This window comes from Scyliorhinus canicula, chromosome 3, assembly GCF_902713615.1.
Source record: "Scyliorhinus canicula chromosome 3, sScyCan1.1, whole genome shotgun sequence".
In the NCBI taxonomy this organism is placed as follows: domain Eukaryota; kingdom Metazoa; phylum Chordata; class Chondrichthyes; order Carcharhiniformes; family Scyliorhinidae; genus Scyliorhinus; species Scyliorhinus canicula.
In genome coordinates this window covers 37,846,144-37,868,328 of record NC_052148.1, presented here as the reverse complement: position 1 = coordinate 37,868,328, position 22,185 = coordinate 37,846,144, and the positions used below count along the sequence as shown (strand labels likewise).

The 22,185-nt window shown below is 45.6% G+C and overlaps 1 protein-coding gene across 11 annotated transcripts in view; it reads left to right on the top strand.

The window, feature by feature from the left end:
- Window positions 1-22,185, top strand: part of ctbp1 (C-terminal binding protein 1) — a 394,244-nt gene that overhangs the window by 349,619 nt on the left and 22,440 nt on the right. For all 11 annotated transcript variants that reach the window (XM_038793325.1, XM_038793324.1, XM_038793323.1 and 8 more), the window contains 2 exons: window positions 17,089-17,233; window positions 21,827-22,033. In XM_038793325.1, coding sequence (XP_038649253.1) covers window positions 17,089-17,233; window positions 21,827-22,033 — 352 coding nt within the window. The remainder of the gene's footprint in view (window positions 1-17,088; window positions 17,234-21,826; window positions 22,034-22,185) is intronic.

The following is a 22,185-nucleotide window of genomic DNA, read 5'->3' as shown; positions in this document are numbered from 1 at the left end:
TTTAGTGTGGCAAATCCACGTACCCTGCATATCTTTTGGGTTGTGGGGGTGAGACCCATGCAGACACTGGGAGAATGTGCAAACTCCACACGGACAATGACCCAGGATCAAACTATGAGGCAGCAGTGCTAACCACTGCTCCATCGTGCCACCCTCTCATCTTGGTAGGTTTGATGAAGTCTTCAAAATCTTTAGCAGTTTAACTAGTATGGCAGGGGGGTGGGCACCGGAGCAATAGGTCAGAAGGTGAAAGCATTGAGGGAGAACTAGGGAATAGGGCCAGTATGGAGACTTCAACTTCCCCAATATTGACTGGGACTCACTTAGTGCTAGGGGCATTGACGGGGCAGAGTTTGTAAGGAGCATCCAGGAGGGCTTCTTAAAACATTATGTAGACAGTCCAACTAGGGAAGGGGCTGTACTGGACCTGGTATTGGGAAATGAGCCCGGCCAGGCGGTAGAAGGTTCAGTGGGGGAGCATTTCAGGAACAGTGACCACAATTCAGTAAGTTTTAATGTGCTGGTGGACAAGGATAAGAGTGGTCTTTGGGTGAATGTGCTAAATTGGGGGAAGGCTAATTATAACAACATTAGGCGGGAACTGAAGAACCTAGACTGGGGGCGGACGTTTGAGGGTAAATCAACACCTGACATGTGGGAGGCTTTCAAATGTCAGTTGAAAGGAATTCAGGCCCGGCATGTTCCTGTGAGGACGAAGGATAAATACGGCCAATTTCAGGAACCTTGGATAACGAGAGATATTGTCGGCCTCGTCAAAAAGAAAAAGGAGGCATTTGTCAGGGCTAGAAGGCTGGGAACAGACGAACCCTGTGTGGAATATAAGGAAAGTAGGAAGGAACTTAAGCAAGGAGTCAGGAGGGCTACAAGGAGTCAAGAAAAGTCATTGGCAAATAGGGTTAAGGAAAATCCCAAGGCTTTTTACATGGACATAAAAAGCAAGACGGTAGCCAGGGAAAGGGTTGGTCCACTGAAGGATAGGCAAGGGAATCTATGTGTGGAGCCAGAGGAAATGGGTGAGGTACAAAATGAATACTTTGCATCAGTATTCACCAAAGAGAAGGAATTGGTGGGTGTTGAGTCTGGAGAAGGGTGTAAGTAGCCTGGGCCACATTGAGATCCAAAAAGACGAGGTGTTGGGCGTCTTGAAAAATATTTAGGTAGATAAGTCCCCAGGGCCTGATGGGATCTACCCCAGAATACTGAAGGATGCTAGAGAGGAAATTGCTGAGGCCTTGACAAAAATCTTTGGATCCTCACTGTCTTCAGGTGATGTCCCGGAGGACTAGAGAATAGCCAATGTTGTTCCTTTGTTTAAGAAGGGTAGCAAGGATAATCCAGGAATCTATAGGCCGGTGAGCCTTACGTCAGTGGTAGGGAAATTACTGGAGAGAATTCTTCGAGACAGGATCTACTCCCATTTGAAAGCAAATGGACGTATTAGCGAGAGGCAGCATGATTTTGTGAAAGGGAGGTCGTGTCTCACTAACTTTATAGAGTTTTTTGAAGAAGTCACAAAGATGATTGATGCAGGTAGGGCAGTGGATGTTGTCTGTATGGATTTCAGTAAGACCTTTGACAAGGTCCCTCATGGTAGAGTGGTACAAAAGGTGAAGTCACACGGGATCAGGGGTGAGCTGACAAGATGGATACAGAACTCGTTAGGTCGTAGAAGACAGAGAGTAGCAATGGAAGAGTGCTTTTCTAATTGGAGAGCTGTGACTAGTGGTGTTGCGCAGGGCACAGCGCTGGGACCGTTGCTGTTCGTAGTATATATAAATGATTTGGAGGAAAATGTAACTGGTGTGATTATTAAGTTTGCAGACGACACAAAGGTTGGTGGAATTGCGGATAGCGATGAGGAATGTCAGAGGATACGGCAGGATTTAGATCGTTTGGAGACTTGGGCCGAGAGATGGCAGATGGAGTTTAATCCGGACAAATGTGAGGTAACAAATTTATGAGGGGCATAGACAGAGTGGATCATAGGCTTTTCCCCAGGGTAGAGGGGTCAATTACTGGGGGGCATAGGTTTAAGGTGTGAGGGGCAAGGTTTAGAGTAGATGTACGAGGTAAGTTTTTTTACACAGAGGGCAGTGGGTGCCTGGGACTCGCTGCCGGAGGAGGTGGTGGAAGCAGGGACGATAGTGACATTGAAGGGGCATCTTGACAAATACATGAATAGGATGGGAATAGAGGGATATGGACCTCGGGCGTGTAGAAGATTGTAGTTTAGTTGGGCAACATGGATGGCACGGGCTTGGAGGGCCGAAGGGCCTGTTCCTGTGCTGTACTTTTCTTTGTTCTTTGTTTATCAACCTTCGTTAACTGCAAGAATTATTTACAAATATACAATACAGGGAAGAGCTTGGAGCTGTCTCCATGCTTAGGTCTGTAAGCAACTCTATCCAACGCCAGACTGACATCTCTAACATCACTGTGTGGGTGGTACTGTACTCAGTCCCACTATATGTGCCAGATGATCATGCTACGGTGAGGTTACCAAAAGGATCCTTGAGGGCTTGGATGGAGCACTTCTCATGGCCCACCAGGAGTGCTGTGCATGGCTCTGAGCTTTTCGAGTCTGCAGTTCCCGACTCCTGAGCCCTTGGAAATTCTTGAAGCATCCATCAAATTTAAATGGGCTCCCCATCTGCACTTCACATGTTTGATTTAAATATATTAATGAAATATCCCATCTCTCTGGGCACTTGCATGCAGGAAAACCCACTATTGTAACATTGGTGGCAAGTGTCGTCGTCGTGTCCTCTCGCTCTCTCTCTCTCTCTCTCTCCCCCCCCCCCCCTCCCCTGGTGATGGCGCTAATATCAAACCAATGCTTTGATACTTATGAAACAGTCTGCAAGACAACACAGAGGTAAGGGTGTATTAAGGGATTATAGAGATTTGATTTTCTTCACTGACAGATCTGTTTTTATTATCACTTATGCATGCTATTAGTGCTTATTCTGATTTTGCTAAAAACAGATTAAATTGGTGCAATGTGGCTTTCTCTTAATTGAACCTTAATTAAACGGCAAGCTATTTGATGATACACATTAGTGTTTAACTATTTCTGATCACTTGGGAATTTTATTTTTCCTACATTTAAACATGAGCTTTGGATTTGCACTCTAAAACAAATAGAAACAGCTTAATGGATCTTGAAATGATCGATATGCTGAGCACAGGGGAAAGCATGTGTGGTTTGGAAACTGATGTTGAGACTGAAGTTTTGCTGGAGACCAAGTGGATTGTTTGGAGCATATTATATTTACATGGTGGCACAGTGGTTAGCACTACTGCCTCAGCGCCAGGGACCTGGGTTCAATTCCAGCCTTGGGTCACTGTCTGTGTGGAGTTTGTACATTCTCCCCGTGTCTGTGTGGGTTTCCTCTGGGTGCTCCAGTTTCTTCCCACAGTCCAAAGATGTGCAGATTAGGTGGATTGGCATTGCAAAAATTTCCCCTAATGTTCAAAAGGTTAGGTGGAGTACTGACTGGGTTATGGGGATAGGGTAGGGGCTCTTTCAGAGGGCTGGTGCAGACTCGATGGGCTGAATGGCCTCCTTCACTATTCTGTGGCATGATTCTATGGTTCTGTAGTCGGGGCTGGTTTAGCACAGGGCTAAAAAGCTGGCTTTTAAAGCAGGCCAGCAGCACTGTTCAATTCCCATACCAGCCTCCCCAAACAGGCGCCGGAATGTGGCGACTAGGGGATTTTCACAGTAACTTCATTTGAAGCCTACTTGTGACAATAAGCAATTTTTATTTAATTCATTACATATGATGGTTCTTGATTGATATTTTGGGAGAATTGACAAGATCAGGCTGCCATTACTTGTCATCCATCTATTCTGTCACTTGAAGTATTTATTTGATTTGGAAACCATACTCCGAAAGGTGTTGTCTGCCTCAAGAATATTGCTGGGTGAGTAGGTTGTGATGAATTAATGGAGAACCCCACTCTGTCGCTCTACTCTAAATTCCTAAAATTGTTGATATTCTTTTTTTCTTTTAATAAATGTAGAGTACCTAATTAATTTTTTCCAATTAAGGGCCAATTTAGCGTGGCCAATTGGCTTACTCTTGTGGGGGTTGTGGGGGTGACACCTACGCAAACACGGGAAGAATGTGCAAACTCCACACGGACAGTGACCCAGAGCTAGGATCAAACCTGGGATCTCGACACCTTGAAGCAGCAATGCTATCCATTGCATCACCGTGCTGCCCAATTGTTGATATTTTTTGCACAGTAAGTAAGAAGTCTTACAACACCAGGTTAAAGTCCAACATGTTTGTTTCAAACACTAGCTTTTGGACCACTGCTCCTTCCTCGGGTGAATGAAGAGGTATGTTGCAGAAACATAGACAAATTCAAAGATGCCAGACAATGCTTCGAATGCGAGCATTAGCAGGTCTTTACAGGTCCAGAGATAGGGGTAACCCCAGGCTAAAGAGGTGTGAATTGTCTCAAGCTAGGACAGTTGGTCGTATTTCCTCGTCACAATGGACGTCTCGGCACTCTACACCAGCATTCCTCCATGACGATGGCATTGCTGCAACAGCCTCAGTACTCAACACCGACAACTGCCAATCTCCAGACGCAATTCTGCAACTCATCCGCTTCATTCTGGATCACAACGTCTTCACATTCGACAACAAGTTCTTCATCCAGACGCACGGAACAGCCATGGGGACCAAATTCGCACCTCAATACGCCAACATCTTCATGCACAAGTTTGAACAAGACCGCCTCACCGCACAGGACCTTCAACCGACGTTATACACCAGATACATCAATGACATTTTATCCCTTTGGACCCGCGGCGAAGAATCACTGAAACGACTACACGATGACATCAATAAGTTCCATCCCACCATCAGACTCACCATGGACTACTCTCCAAAATCACTTGCATTCTTGGAGACACTCGTCTCCATCAAGGACGGTCACCACAGCACTTCGTTTTACCGCAAGCCCACGGATAACCTCGCGATGCTCCACTTCTCCAGCTTCCACCCTAAACACATGAAAGAAGCCATCCTCTACAGACAAGCCCTCCGTATACACAGGATCTGCTCAGACAACGAGGAGCGTAACACATCTACAGACGCTGAAAGATGCCCTCGTACGAATGGGATATGGCGCTCAACACGTTGATCGACAGTTCCAGCGCGCCACAGCAAAAAACCGCACCGACCTCCTCAGAAGACAAACACAGGACACAACCGACAGAGTACCCTTCGTCGTCCAGTAATTACCCGCAGTGGAGAAACTACGACATCATCTTCGCAGCCTACAACACGTCATCAACGAAGATGAACATCTTGCCAATGTCATCCCCACACCCCCACTACTTGCCTTCAAATAACCACGCAACCTCAAACAAACTATTGTTTTCAGCAAACTACCCAGCCTTCAGAACAGTTACCACGACACCACACGACCCTGCCATGGCAATCTCTGCAAGGCGTGCCAAATCATCGACATGGATACCACCATTACACGTGAGAACACCACCCACCAGGTACGCGGTACATACTCGTGCGACTCGGCCAACGTTGCCTACCTCATGAAATGAAAATCGCTTATTGTCATGAGTAGGCTTCAATGAAGTTACTGTGAAAAGCCCCTAGTCGCCACATTCCGGCGCCTGTTCGGGGAGGCTGGTACGGGAATCGAACCGTGCTGCTGGCCTGCTTGGTATGCTTTAAAAGACAGCGATTTAGCTCAGTGACCGAAACCAGCCCCTGGTTTATCATACGCTGCAGGAAACGATGTCCCGATGCATGGTCCATTGGCGAGACCATGCAGACGCTGCGACAATGAATGAACGGACATCGCGCGACAATCACCAAGCAGGAATGTTCCCTTCCAGTCGGGGAACACTTCAGCAGTCAAGGGCATTCAGCCTCTGATCGGCGGGTAAGCGTTCTGCAAGGCGGCCTTCAGGACGCGCGACAACGCAGAATCGCCGGGCAGACACTTATAGCCAAGTTCCGCACACATGAGTGAGGCCTGAACTGGGACCTGGGATTCATGTCATTCATTACATTCATCCCCCACCATCTGGCCTGGGCTTGTGAAATCCTACCAACTGTCCTGGCTTGAGACAATTCACACCTCTTTAATCTGGGGGTTACCCCTATCTCTGGATCTGTAAAGACTTAATCGCCTGTTAATGCTCGCATTCTAAGCATTGTCTGTCTATATATATGTTTCTGGAACATACCTCTTCATTCACCTAAGGAAGGAGCAGTGCTCCGAAAGCTAGTGTTTGAAACATGCTGGACTTCAACCTGGTGTTGTAAGACTTCTTACTGTGCTCACCTCAATCCAACGCCGGCATCTCCATATAATATTTCTTGAGTTGGCATTTGGAAGTACTACTGGTGACTAGCCTGTGACTCTTCGAAGGATAGACTTTCTGTCAGACGTAACTCTTGTGCATTCCCTTGGGCGAAATATTTTACTTTAAATACAATTATTAATGAGATTGGAACGTCTGCTTTGGTTTTCCAATGGACCACAATGGAAATATTCCATTGGCATTATAATAGTGGTCACCCAAAACTTTGTAATGCTCTTGTGCATCACCCCTCCCCTTGATGGGTATGTTTTCAGTTGCCTGTGTCTTACTTTCTTGAATTAATTTCTGAAATCCCTTTGCCTCCCTCTCTTCGTTAAAGACTGTCCTTTGAGTTGACAACCATTTTAGTCTAGTAACTGCTCTCTCTTAAATGCCATAGGATATTTTTCTGAATTAGACGTGCTATATAACTAAGTTTCTGTTGAACATTTAATGCTAAATATAATGGTAAATCTTGATTTTCAACTTGTGTGCAAACTGTGAAGGCTTCCTTTTCTTTGTTAGTGAGCTTTATGTATGTCCCTATGGGGACTTTTTCTGTCCTTTTGTGAACATTGTGGCGGCACTTGCAATATTTAGTTAGCCTTCGTGGGTGCGGGTTGAACTTAAGTATTGGATCACTTTAATAAAATTATTTGCATCATCTAGGTGACATTGGCACGGCTGCATTTAATTCCCATTCAATTTGCCCCAAGATTGAAGCAGTGGGCGTTACAGTCCTTGTAATGGTGCAGATAGTTCCCGGAGGAGTACCTGGATGATGACTCTCCAGCTGAACTGTGAAATGCAATATGCAAGATGCTGTCCATTGTTACAGAATATTTTCAAACGAACAACATTGACACCGAAACTGATGAAGTGGATCATATGTGAGAGGAGGGAAAGTTGTTATGACAAGTACAATTGATCCCAGGCTTCTCAAAAAGGAAATTGAACAATTTAGAAGGGGATTAAGAGACTTAAATTTAACCAATCCAAGGACCACTACCCTGTGTGTAACTCAACAAAGAATCACATTATAGCATTCTCCTTTTCATCCACAAATTATGCAGGGTGTGACTTCAGTAGGAAGGATTAATGCTCCTTCCTAACTCCTTTGGAACCGCCCAGTTGTCTGTTACAAGGGCTTGTCAAATATTTTTAATGAAAAGCTCTGCACGTATGAAACAATGCAGCCTTGTATACTGCTGGTGATCTTTCTTTGATATGTGGCATCTATCCTACATTATAAAAAGTGCTTGTGGAGGCAAGTACCAGTGTCCTACATTGCTTGAAGTATGTGATTACAAGTAGCTTTACTGAGTGGCTGAAAGAAATGATTTGGTTATATTCCTTTGAGAAAACAATTCAGAAATACAATATTTTAGAAGAACAAGGGCATTAAAAGCTGCTCAAAGTTAGAGCCAGTCATCCAAAGCCCAACCTCTATCAACAACTTAGTGTTTCATCAGGGACTAACTGATAGTTGGAGAGTTGAAAGCATGCCAATCCAAAATGTAGGTCAGATAGGCTTCAGATGGTTTCACGGGTCGGCGCAACATCGAGGGCCGAAGGGCCCGTACTGCGCTGTAATGTTCTATGTATTGGACTTTAGATTTCAGAATTTACCTCCATTTTAATATTTCTCGTGCAGGAGCAAAATTGACTGTAATACATGGTTCAATTACTTCGACTATGTGATTTCTGGAAAATTCTGCAAGACCTGTGTCACATTTTCATTGCTAAAATGCTCGATGGGCTGCCCAAATGTTGTTCTCTTTGTGGCTGTTCAGTTGCTTATCACCTGACATGGTTGTCTGCTACATTACTATCATCACAACAACATGATTTCTTCCACTTATATTCTTCACATTCTTTTGCCACTTTCTCTGTGCTTTGAAGATGACTTTCAACCATCCATTCCGTCTTCATGCGGATATTCTTCTCTACATGCCACTTCTCTTTCTTCCAAACAGATCAAATCCCCCACCCCTCCATATGGCATCTTGGAGTCCTGCACTTCTCGGACCAAATAAGGATGGCAGATACCCATCTGTAAAGGACATTAGTGAATCAGATGGATTTTTACTACAAACGGCAATGGTTTCATGGTCATTAGACTTTTAATTCCAGATTTTTATTGAAGTCCGATTCTAACCCGGGTCCCCAGAACATTACCCCGCGTCCCTGGATTGCTAGTCCAGTGGCAATACCTCTACGCCACCACCTCTCTCTCTCCCCTGATTTCATACTGCCACTGTCCTCTCATTTTACGTACCCATCCCCCAAACCTTCTAATACTCTCCTCTTAGTGTGGCTCACAGCTCCTCCCACCACAACACCATTGCCGATTTTCATGTCCTCCTGCCACTGCTTATCATAGAATCCCGACAGTGCTGAAGGAGGCCATTCGGCCCATCGAGTCTGCGCCAACCCTTCGAATGAGCACTCTACCCATGTCCACTCTGCCTTATCCCCATAACCCTGTAACCTAACCTGTACATCCCTGGGCATGAAGGGACAATTTTGCAAGGACGTTCCACCTAACCTGCACATCTTTGGATTGTGGGAGGAAACCAGAGCACCCGGAGGAATCCCACGCAGACACTGGGAGAATGTCCAAACTCTACACAGACAGTGACCCAAGGCCGGAATTGAACCCGGGTCCCAGGCGTTGTGAGGCAGCAGTGCTAACTAAGCCACTGTGCCACCCCGATTGCTTGAAGCAATCAAACTCTTTGGCACAGACAGAAATTCACAGTTCTGTGAAAATTCCCCACCCTATTGAGCAGCAGTTTCCAGCCATTTGGAACAAAAAGGGGTAGAACCCAGCAGCAGTACTGAGCCACAAAGAGTTTTGTGTCATGCTTTAAGCTGGCCCTGGTGCTTCCTGTATGTCGACTGAAGCTCAATGACTTTGGCTGGTCATGTCTGTTCTTGAATTTTGTTACTGGGGAAATTTTATCTGCACTAGTTATTCCGTTTATCTGTCTAAAAGTAATACTAATAACTGAAAAGAGAAAACTGGAGAAAGCGAGATGTTCTGTTTTCTGTCATGTAGTACCAGATTTATGATTTGATATTTGTGTACTGTATCTTTTTGAGTAAAAGTTGAATTTTGAGACCATTTTTTTCAGGCCAAAGTGAGTCAACTTTACGTGGTTGATATTTTCAAGTGGTTCTCATAGAGTGCTTGATTCCAAGTGAAATACGAAAAAGACTGTTGCAAAAGAATAAAGTAAAAACCAAGAACACTACTAATCACAACACAGTTTGTCATTTATATCTGATCACTGTAATAATTAGGTAATTTGGACATTCAGAATTCTCCCTTGGTGTACCCGAACAGGCACTGGAATGTGGCGGCTATCGGCTTGTCACAGTAACTTCATTGCAGTGTTACTGTACGTCTACTTGTGGCAATAAAGATTATAAAAAATTTGAATAATTAAAAAACAAAACTTAAAATGTTTAACCCATTTGTTTAGCAGTATTAATTTGTGCATTAAAAAGAAATGGAACCCTTAACATCTTCAAGATTGCACTTAGTTCTGACAATAGTCTTCGGTTCTCCAAAAAACTAGAGTCAACCTTTACATGAGGTTTATGAAAAATTAATTTTTTTAGACCAATTATGGGGTCAATTTTGACGTGATCGACTTTTACAGAAGTATATACAGGGATAGAAATTTCCCTTTTTTCTGAGAATGCATAATTTTTATTTATTTACATTTTCACTTGGAAACATGGAAAAATTTACAGTAGGTGACCAGTCATTTAGCGGATGGTTTACATTACAATTAAAAATATGGACATTTTAAAAGCTAGGGAAGAAACTGTCCTGAATTTCTACTCGTCTCGGAACTAATGTGAAAAGGAATATTTCCTAGAGCTCATGAATTTCTGCTTGCACATGGCAACTGATATCAATGGTTGGAAGTGCAAAATCACCAGACTTCAGTCCATCATAGTTTGCCGATACATGTCTGAGTCTGATTTCCTGCAAATATTTTGATTGTTTTAAAGGCAAGCTTCCAATTTGTTTACACATACTGTTCGATTCATAAAACGTCAAGGAACTTATTGCACTTCCGTTTCGTGCAATTCATGAACCGAAACTCCTTAATAAATGTTGCAGCAAATTAATGACAGATGGTTCATAACCAGGTTACCCATTGCTGCTTTTATTGGTTACAGACGAGTAGTGCTTTGCTTGTATTATAGCGCTTGGTGCAAGTTACAAATCTCTTATTCAGGATAAGAATTCCTCAATTCCTCGGTGTTCTCATTCGAGCAATGGGCTCCATTCTCAATGGTTAAAATACAATTGTTCGTAGAAAGGGTGTGTCCATTTGCTCTGAACATTTGGTACCACTTTAGCTATGTTTAACAAGTGCCCAGAAGCTACAAGCATTTTTGAAACCATTTTTGACGCCACTTAGGATTGGACAGATAACTGGCAAGTAACAGTGTCATTGTCACGTGAAAGGCATTTCCTTGAAGTGGTCTGTGAGCTGAGAATTTGTATGTGTATGTGTGTGTATATAGCTCCCTTTTAATATGAGTGATTCAATTTAAAATTAACCCAGCAGACCAGCTTTAGTCTTAAAACAAGATAACGGTTAATTTATTACAAAAACTACTGCTGAAAGTTGCATGGGCAAAAGTTATTTACTAAAATGTAGATACAAAGATTGAAATTCAGAGAAAGGAGATAGATACTTGAAGATGAGATTTAGAATAAGTCTCTGTGATATCATTGCAGGCCAGTTATTTGAATTTCTTCTTTCCAAAGTGAAGGGGTTGATGCTTGTGGTTCTGTTTAGCAGCTGCGATGGCATCTTCAGTTGACTTTTCTGGTGGACTCAGCAGGTCACAGCTTTTTGAGAGGTTTCTGATTCCTCATTAATTCCACAGTTACAACACTGGCTGATCGTCTGGACTCTCTTGGCAAAACAGAATGCCTTCCTCTATGTACTCCCTTGGCCAAGAACCCCCTCTGATGTTGTTTGTGAGAGTTCTTCCATGGGTTCTGCACACAAAATGGCTGTGCTCAAACCATATACAGTTTGAAAAGTTAAAATAGCTACTATGTTAATTTCAGTGAAGTATTGTTCCACCAAGCAAAGATATTCGTTGTGTGGCAGTCCCTTGAAGTCCCTTCCAGACTCCTCTTCCCTCGCAAGTAAAAGGGTTTTTCACATCTTTTAGAATTAATTGGACATCCCTGGAGGGACCTTTTGTATATTTTTTAATAAACATTTTATTGAGGTATTTTTGGTATTGTAACAACAACAAAATAAACAATGTACATGAAACTATAAACATAGTTCAAAAGCCGTCTCCCTTCCTAACAAGTCCCACCTTTATTAACCCCCTACTCTAAGCTAAACTAACCCCCCCCACCCCCTTCTGCTGCTGATTAATTTTCCGCGAAGAAGTCGACGAACAGTTGCCACTTCCGGGCGAATCCTAACAGTGACCCTCTCAGGGCGAACTTGATTCTCTCCAAACAGAGAAAGCTAGCCATGTCCGATAGCCATGTCTCCGACTTCGGAGGCTGAGTCCCTCCAAGCTAATAGTATCCGCCTCCGGGCTACCAGGGAAGCAAAGGCCAGAACGTCTGCCTCTTTCTCCTCCTGGATTCCCGGGTCTTCCTACACCCCGAAAATTGCCACCTCTGAACTCAGCGCCACCCTTGTTTTTAACACTGTGGACATGACGACTGCAAACCCCTGCCAAAATCCCCTAAGCTTCGGACATGTCCAGAATATGTGGACATGGTTCGCTGGTCCTCCCGCACATTTTGCACACCTGTTCTCCTCCACCCCAAAGAATCTGCTCATCCGGGCCACTGTCATTTGAGCCTGATGAATGACCTTAAATTGTATCAGGCTGAGCCTGGCACATGTTGCGGACCTGTTGACTCTACTCAACGCGTCCTCCCATAGACGATCCTCTAGCTCTCCTCCCAGCTCCTCCTCCCACTTGAGCTTCAGTTCCTCGGTCTGCGTCTCCTCTGACCCCACAAGTTTCTTGTAAATGTCCGAGCCGCTCCCTTCTCCTTCCCACCCTCTGGAAACCACCCTGTCCTGAATCCCCCTTAGCGGTAGGAGCGGGAAGGTTGACAACTGTTTACGTAGGAAGCCCCGCACCTGCAGATACCTGAATTTGTTTCCCCTCGCCAACCCAAACTTCTCGTCCAGCGCCCTCATACTCAGAAAGCTCCCCTCTCTAAACATGGGAAGCATGGTACCATAGTGGTTAGCACAGTTGCTTCTCAGCTCCCTGGTCCCAGGTTCGATTCCAGGCTGGGTCACTGTGCGGAGTCTGCGCGTCCCCCCCCTGTCTGCGTGGTTTTCCTTCGGGTGCTCCGGTTTCCTCCCACAGTCCAAAGATGTGCGGGTTAGGTGGAATGGCCATGCTAAATTGCCCTTAATGTCCAAAAAATGTTAAGTGGTTACTGGGTTACGGGGATAGGGTGGATACATGGGCTTCAGTAGGGTGCTCTTTGCAAGGGCTGATGCAGACTCGATGGGCTGAATGGCCTCCTTCTGCACTGTAAATTCTATGAAATCTATGTCCCCCATCCTCTCAATCCCTGCTCTCCGCCATATCCGGAACCCCCCATCCATACTTCCCTGGGCAAACCGGTGATTTTTACAGAATGGGGACCAGACTGATGCTCCCTCTGCTCCCACATGTCTCCTCCATTGCCCCCAGACTCTCAGGGCCACCACCACCAGTGGAATTACGTGCCGGTGGGAACGGCAGAGGCGCAGTTACCAACGCCCCAGACTGGTGCCCTTGCATGAAGCCACCTCCATATGCTCCCATGCCGACCCCTCCCCCACCCCACTCCCTGATCATGGCTATATTCACCGCCCAGTAATAGTTACTAAAATTTGGCAGCGCCAGCCCGCCCTCTCCCCGACTCCGCTCAAGAATTAACTTCCTTACCCACGGGGTCTTGCCTGCCCAAACAAAGCCAGTGATCACTTTGTTGATCCGTTTAAAAAGGACCGTGGAATAAAGATGGGAGACACGAAATACAAACAGGAATCTCGAGAGGACCGTCATCTTCACTGTTTGCACCCTCCCAACCAGTGACAACAGAAGCGCATCCTGTCTCCAAAAAGCATCCTTCATTTGGTCTACTAGTTGGGCCAGATTTCCCCCCTGCCCGACCAGCCCCTTGAGGCTCTCTGAGCAATTGCCCACAGCTAGCGCGAACAACAGTGGGGAGAGGGGGCATTCCTGTCTCGTCCCCCGGTGCAGTATAAAATAGCTTGATGTTGTCCTATTCATCTGTACGCTTGCCACAGGAGCATGATACAGCAATCTGACCCAGTCAATAAAGCCCCCCCCCCCCCAAATCCGAACCGTCCCCGTATCTCCCACAGATAATCCCATTCTACCCGATGAAAAGCCTTTTCTGCATCCATTGCAATCACTATCTCCACCTCCCTACCTTCCGGGGGCATCATGATCACTTTTAACAACCTTCTTAAATTGGCCACCAACTGCCTACCCTCAACAAACCCCGACTGGTCCTCCCCAATAATGTCCGGAACGCAATCCTCAATCCTGGAGGACAAAGTTTTCGCCAGCAGTTTGGCATCCACATTCAACAGGGATATCAGCCTGTAGGACCCACACCGCTCCAGGTTCCTGTCCCGCTTCAGACTCGGTGAAATTGTTGCCTGTGACATCGTTGGGGGCAGCACCCCTCTTTCCCTTGCCTCATTGAACATCCTCATCAACACCGGCCCAATATCCCAGAGAACATTTTATAAAACTCCACTGGGTACCCTTCCGGCCCTGGGGCTTTACTCGACTGCATGGCTTTCAGACCCTCCACTATCTGTTCCATCACGATCGGGGTCCCCAGCCCTTCTACCAGCTCCCCGTCCACCTTTAGGAAATTCAGCCCCTCCAAGAAGTGCCTCATCCCCTCCAGCCCCGTCGGGGGTTCCGACCTGTGCAGCCTACTATAGAAATCCCTAAACGCCTTATTCACCCCTGCTGAATCTCCAACAGGTTCCCATCTCCGTCATTTAATTTCCCTAACTCCCTGGCCTGCCTCCCTCTTTCTAAGCTGCTGTGCAAGCATTCTGCTGGCCTTCTCTCCATACTTATAGATCGCCCCTCTTCCTCCCGCATTCCTCAGCTGCTTCACCACCCTCCCTGTGGTTAACAGGCCGAACTCTGTCTGTCGCCTCCGCCGTTCTCTTAAAAGCCCTGTCTCTGGGGTCTCCGAATACCTCCTATCAATCTGTAGTATCTCCTTTACCAGTCAGTCCGTCTCTGCCCTGTCCACCTTCTCCCTATGGGCCCATATCGAGATCCCCTCCCCTCTGACCACCATCTTCAGTGCTTCCCAGACCACTGAAAATTTCCCCCGTGTCGTTGTCCTGCAGGTAGTTCTGAATACATTTCCTCAGCCGCTCGCACACCCTTTTGTCAGCCAAAAATCCCACATCTAACCTCCATTGCGGGCGCTGGTTACTGTCTTTACTAACCTGCAGGTCAAGCCAGTGCAGAGCATGGTCTGAGATTGATCGCCGAGTACCCCGTGTCCACCACCCCTTCCAGTAAGGCCCTGCTCAAAATCAAGAAATCGATCCGGGAGTACACTTTATGCACGTGTGAGTAGAAGGGGAACTCTTTCACCCTCGGCTGCCCAAATCTCCATGGATCCACCACCATCTCTCTCTCTCTCTCTCTCTCTCTCTCTCTCTCTCTCTCTCTCTCTCTCTCTCTCTCTCTCTCTCTCTCTCTTCCCCCCGCAATCTGCTCCATGAACCCTTTTAGTTCCTTTGCCATTGCTGGCACCCTGCCCGTTTTTGAGCTTGACCGGTCCAAACCAAGGTCACTAACTGTGTTGAAATCCCCTCCCAAGACCAACCTGTGAGAGTCCAGGTCCGGTATCTTCCCCAGCATCTTCTTTTATAAACTCCACATCATCCCAATTTGGCGCATATACATTTACTAATACCCCCTGCACCCCCTCCAGTTTCCCACTGACCATAATGTACCGACCTCCCACATCCGAGACTATTCTACCCGCTTCAAACACCACCCGCTTGTTGATCAGGATCGCGACCCCTCTAGTCTTTGAGTCTACTCCCGAGTGAAAGACCTGACTGACCCAGCTTTTCCTCAATCTAATCTGGGCAGTTACTCTAAGGTGCTTCTCCTGCAACATTACCACGTCCGCCTTCAGTCCCCTCAGATGCGCGAACACACGTGCCCTCTTGACCGGCCCATTTAACCCTCGAACATTCCAGGTGATCAGCCTAGTTGGAGGGCTCATTGTCCCCCCCACTTCGCCGATCAGCCATCCCCTTTTTTGGGCCCGCCTCCAGCCCATGCTTCTCATCTCCACCGGTCCGTCCCCAGGCAGCCTCTGCCCCCAACCTCCTCTCTGTCCCTTAGCCCAAGTCCCTTCCTCGTCAGCAGAACATTTACCACCCCCCCCACCCCCAGTAACAACACTCTGTAATCCAACCCCTTTAATAAACCAAACATATGTACACTCCCCCACTGTGCTACAATTTGTACTTTTAATGACACTTAGCAGCAAGCTCTAGTGATATCAGTCTGACTAGGTTTGACTAAATATCAGAAGGTGCCATATTGTCTGTCCATACTTCCATTTTGAAAATAATCTTTAAACTTGCCGCAAAGGTTTGAAAACCATTTTCCTTAATATCTGTAATATCATAATTATACGTTTGTGACAAACAATCAGGCGCACAAGTGCCAGTTAATGGCCATCTCCAAAGGGAGAGAACCTAACCGTGTCACCTTGATAGTCAACAGCACTTGTTGAATCTCCTGTCATCAACATCCTGGGGGTTAGCATTGAACAGAAACTGAACTGGATTAGCCATATAAATACTGTGGCTACAAGGGAAGGTCAGAGGCTGGGAATTCTGCAGCGAGCAATTCACCTCCTGACTCCTCAAAGCTTCTTCACCGCCTGCAAGGCACAAGTCAGGAGTAAAATGGAATCGTTTCTATTTGCTTGGATGAGTGCAGTTCCAATCATACTTGGGATGCTCAACACTGTGGCAGCCCACTTGGTTGACACCCCATCGTGCACATACTCTACCATGCAGCAGTGCACACCATCTACAAGATGCAACTTGCTCAGGTTTCTTCGGCAACATTTTCCAACCTGTGACCTCTGCCACCAAAAAGGACCAGAGCAACTGAAGCTTGGGACCACCACCACCTGCAAGTTGTGCTCCAAGCCACACGTGATCCTGATTTAGAATTATATCATCATTCCTTCACAGTCGCTGGATCCAAATCCAGGAATTCCCTCCCTAACCGCACTGTTGGTGTGCCTACACCACATGGGCTGTAGCGGTTCAAGAATGCGGCTCACCATTCCCACCACCGCGAGGACAGTTAAGGCTAGGTAATAAATGTTTGTCATACCAGGAACACTCCCATCCCACAAATAAATTTTAAAAACAAATTATGTGAGACTACCTTCTGCACAGTGTCCACATCACTCGTCTCCACTGTTAGTTTAGCCTCCAAATCTGAAGTTACTGTAGGTGTGTGTTGCTGTAAAATGGACAACCACTTTGCTCAAATGTTAAAGTTGCTGTACAAATGCACAGTAACTGTATACCTCTAACCTACATCAAATCTTTCAGTGCAAATGGAAACGTCTTGCTAAAATGTTGTCTTTTTTACCCTAGGTACTAAATGAAGCCGTGGGTGCATTGATGTATCACACGATCACTTTAACAAGAGAAGATTTGGAGAAATTCAAAGCACTTCGAATAATTGTCAGAATTGGCAGTGGTTTTGATAACATAGACATAAAATCAGCTGGAGATTTAGGTATGACAAACAGCAGCATCAATCAGGCATGTTATTCTTGGTGGATGTAATCTGAGGGCGAAGTTATTTTGAGACCATGTAAATCCGAAAACCATTGGGTTCTTTGTGTAATTTGCGCAAGATCGAGTGCTGTCTGGACCATTAGTCTGATAATTTATGAGAGCCCTTATTTTGAGTCTGTGAACTTTCTTCCTCAAAAGGCAGTGGAAGTGGTGTCTTTGAATATTTTTAAGGCAGAGCTAGATAGATTTTTGGTGAACAAGGGGCGAAAGGCTATCGGGGTAGATGGGAATGTGGAATTGAAGTTACAATCAGATCAGACATGATCTTTTTGAATGGTGGAGCAGGCTCGAGGGGCTGAGTGGCCTACTTCTACTCATAGTTTGTATATATGTTTGGATTTTAGCCAAGATTATATTTGCATTTAATTTGATTGCTTCAATTTGATTAGAGTGCTGATCGAATTATATATTCTTGATGTGTTGTTCTGTATTAAAGACTGATGCAAAATAACCATTTAAACATCTGCCATACTTGGGAGTCCGCCTGAATCACTCGTAAAGGACCCTTTTAAGCCCAATAAAGTCCTCTGTGGCCCCCAGACTCCCTAACATAGTTGTGAAAGTATTGCCCTTCAGTGTCATTTTGGCTACACTCACAGTAGCTTGTTGCCTTTAGGTGTTTTGGATCCCAGTTTGCCTGGAAACAATTTTTTAGGTCTAGAAATGTATTTTATGAAGAAACATGGTCATGTGTAGTGATGAGGAACATGGTACAAGTACTGCATGCTAGAAATTTGAAATCAAAGCAGAAAATGGTAGAAATACTCAACAGGTCAAGCATCAGCTGTGGAGAGAGAATCTGTGATCATGGCTCATAACTTCCTGGTTCCCCAGCATCAAATTAAGGGAATACCCCAATGGTGCACTGGGGAATTCCCCTAGGACGTTCCCACGTGAGGATTTATCCGGCAGTTGCTCAGAAGTCCTAACTTCCTCTGGAGAATTATGCTGAGCTGGGAACCGTCCGACAAAAGTGATTTTAAATTGCTAACTTCAGCTTGTTTCTGCCAGTTTTGCCTTGATAATTACCCTGAAAGACTTGGAGATGGAAAAAAAATCACTTCTAACTCCAGAGTAACTATTTTGAAAATAACCCAGACCCAGTCTCGCACAGGATACGACTCCTCCCCACCCCCACTCTGCTTTGACCCCTCTCACCGATTGTCTGCCCCATATCCTCTGGTCTGACCCCATCCCTCCCTCCCCCCATAAAAACGGGCTTTTCTTGCCTTCCTGTGCCCCAGTTACTCCACACCAATGCAGCCAGGGGAGTGCTTCGCTACCCCTGTCTCACCCAGCCCGAGTAAGGAGTTAGCAAGTACAGAAATAGGAGAATGGGACAGATGGATGTGTCGCTGAAGAGTTGGTGCAGGAGGGAGGGTTTTAGATTCCTTGATCACTGGGTCCGTTTCTAGGGAAGGTGGCACATGTACAAGCAGGCCGGTCTGCATTTGAACCAACATCCTTGCGGGTGGGTTTGCTAGTGGTGTTGGGATGAGTTTTGAAGCTAGTTTGGCAAGGGGAGGGGACACAAAGCGTTAATACAATAGGGACACAGCATGCGATCATAAAGAACTAAGACAGAGGGAATTCAGCCTTGTTGAGTTCCAAAGGAGTATGGCAAGGTTGAATGGCCTATAATGCGAGGAGCTTATAGGTAAGACAAGAGTTTAAGGGCATGGTTTGACATGTGGAATTATGATATTGTTGCCATCACAGAGATGTGACAACTCAACATTCCAGGTATAGGATCTTCAAGTGAGACGGGTGAAGGTGTAAAAGAGGAGGTGGTGTCCCATTGCTGATCAAGAAGTTAGTTACTGCATAAGGAGGGATGATACCTTGGAAGGGTTTTCAAATGAGGTTTTGTGGGTAGTCAGTGGGAATAACAAGGGGCAGTCACATTGTTAGTTTATTATCAGCCCCCAAATGGTCAGCGGGCAATATGGTCAGCGGGCAATAGAGGAGCAGATATGTGGACAATTCACTGGTGTGTAGAAATAAGAATAGGGCAATTATGTTGGGGGATTTCAACTTCCCCAACATTAATTTTGAGTTTATTGTGTGTAAAGGGTTTAGAGGAGGTGGATTTCTTGAGCTTTCTACGTCAATACGTAGACGGTCCAACAAGGGATCATAGAATTTACAGTGCAGAAGAAGGCCATTCAGCCCATCGAGTCTGCACCGGCAATTACAAAAAAACGCCCTACTCAAGCCCACCTATCTACCCTATTGCCGTAACCCCCAGTAACATTTTATGGGCACTAAGGGCAATTTAGCATGGCCAATCCACCTAATCCGCACATTTTTGGACTGTGGGAGGAAACCGGAGCACCCAGAGGAAACCCACGCAGACACTGGGAGAACGTGCAGACTCTGCACAGACAGTGACCCAGCCGGGAATCGAACCTGGGATGTTGGAGCTGTGAAGCAATTGTGCTAACCACTATGCTACTGTGAATGCCCACCTAATCCGCATATCTTTGGACTGTGGGAGGAAACTGGAGCACCCGGAGGAAACCCACACAGACACGGGATGAATGTGCAGACTCCGCACAGACAGTGACCCAGCCAGGAATCGAACCTGGGACGCTGGAGCCGGGAAGCAATTGTGCTAACCACTATGCTACTGTGAATAGCGCAGTGCTGGGGAACGAAGCCGGTCACATTTTCAAGGTGGCAGTAGTGGTAAAGCTTTCACAAAGAGTCATTGGACTTGAAACATTAGCTCTTTTCTCTCCCTACAGATGCTGCCAGACCTGCTGAGATTTCCAGCATTTTCTCTTTCGTTTCAGATTACAGCAGCCACAGTAATTTGCTTTTATACTTGCCTTTATTAGTCGTGGCATAGATTATAAGAGCAGGAGGCTATGCTGGAGCTGTACAAAATTTTGGTTCGGTCACAGCTGGAGTACTGTGTGCAGTTCTGATTGCCTCACTGGAATGAATGTGATTCTTTGGAGAGGGTGCAGATGAGATTCACCCGGATATTCCCTGGGATGGAACATTTGAGCTATGAAAAAGGGCTTGATAAGCTCTGGTTGTTTTCTTTAGAGCAGAGAAGGCTGAGGGGGAACCTGATTGACGTGTATAAGATTGAGGGGTATGGTCAGCGTGGATAGAAAGCAGCTGTTCCCAGCAGTTGAAGGGTCATTAATGAAGGGGCATCATTTTTAGGTGAGGAGGGAGGAGGCTTTTTCACCCCAGTGTGGTGGGAGTCTGGAATTCACTGCCTAGGAGGGTAGTGTAGGCTGGCAACGTTTTAAAAAATAAATTTAGAGTACCCAATTCTTTTTTCCCAATTAAGGGGCAATTTAGTGTGGCCAGTTCACCTCCCCTGCCCATCTTTGGGTTGTGGGGATGAGACCCACGCAAACACAGGGAGATTGTGCACGGGCAGTGACCCAGGGCCGGGATCGAACCCGGGTCGTCAGCGCTGAGGCAGCAGTGCTAACCACTGTGCCACCATTCCGCCCGAGGTTGGCAACTTCACAACCTTTAAAAGATATGTGGATGAACACTTGAAACGTCATGGCATTCAAGGCTATGGGCCTTAGTGCTGAATATTCGGATTAGTGTAGATTTAGTGTAGTTTGTTGGCACTGACTTGATTGGCCAAAGACCCCCTTCTGTACTGTATGACTCTAAAACAATCCACTCTCCGCACTCGCATGTAACCCCCGATACCAAGCTCTTATTTTGCGTAGCGACCTTGATGTGTCAACTTATCAAATGCCTTTTGGAAATCCAGATGTACCATATGTCCACATTTCCCTTTGTTCACATTGCTTATTACTTCCTCAAAGAAAACAACAAATTCATCGAACACTATTCTCCTTTCACAAAACCACTGACTCTGTCTGATTCAATTGTAAGTTTCTAAATATCCTGCTATAACCTCCTTGATGATGGATTCTAGCAATGTCCCTATGAGACATGTTAGGCAATTGACCTCTAGTTTCCTGCTGTCTTTCTTTCTTGGATAAAGGTTGTTACGTTTGTTATTTTTCAATCCACTGGAACCTTTTCAGAATCTTGAGATTTTTAAAGATTATGACCAATGCCTCTGCTATCTCTGCAGCCACTCCTGTTAAGACAAGAGGATTCAGGCAGTCTGGTCCTGGGACTTGTCAGCCTTTAGGTCAAATTGCCTTCCCAGACCCTTTTCTCTGCTGATGATTGTTTTAGGTTCCACCCTTCCTTTCGCTTCTTAATTCTCAATTGTCTTTGAGAAATTTTCCACGTTTTCTGCAGTGAAGTCAAACACAAAATACCTGTTCAATCCTTGTTGGCCATTATTTATCCTCCAGACCACTCTAGTGGATCAACACTCTCCTCAGATGCTGCCTGGCTTGCTGGGTATTCCAGACATTTTCTATTTTATCAAGGAAAGAATATTTCATGGGTTTACCAAAGAAGTCAATATTTATATATGAGTGTTGTCCATATTGAATGTAAACTGCAATTAATTTATAAGGCATTTGGCTTGATTTTTGTGAATTGACTTTAGAATTGTGTGTGCTGATTTTAGGTATAGCAGTATGTAATGTCCCAGCAGCCTCTGTTGAGGAGACAGCAGACTCTACAATGTGTCATATTTTGAACCTGTATAGACGGACCACCTGGCTCCACCAAGCTTTGCGGGAAGGCACGAGAGTTCAGAGCGTTGAACAGATTCGAGACATAGCTTCAGGAGCTGCCAGGATTCGAGGAGAAACACTTGGTATTATTGGCCTAGGTGAGACGGTTGTGAAAATGAGACTGAGAAAAAGTCCTACTGTATGTTGGTGTGCAACGACAAAGGTTTTTTATGCCTTGTTCTGATTTAATGGCTGTTCCTTGAAACAAGTCACAATACATAGAAGGTCCAATTAGTTTGATTTGATGCTC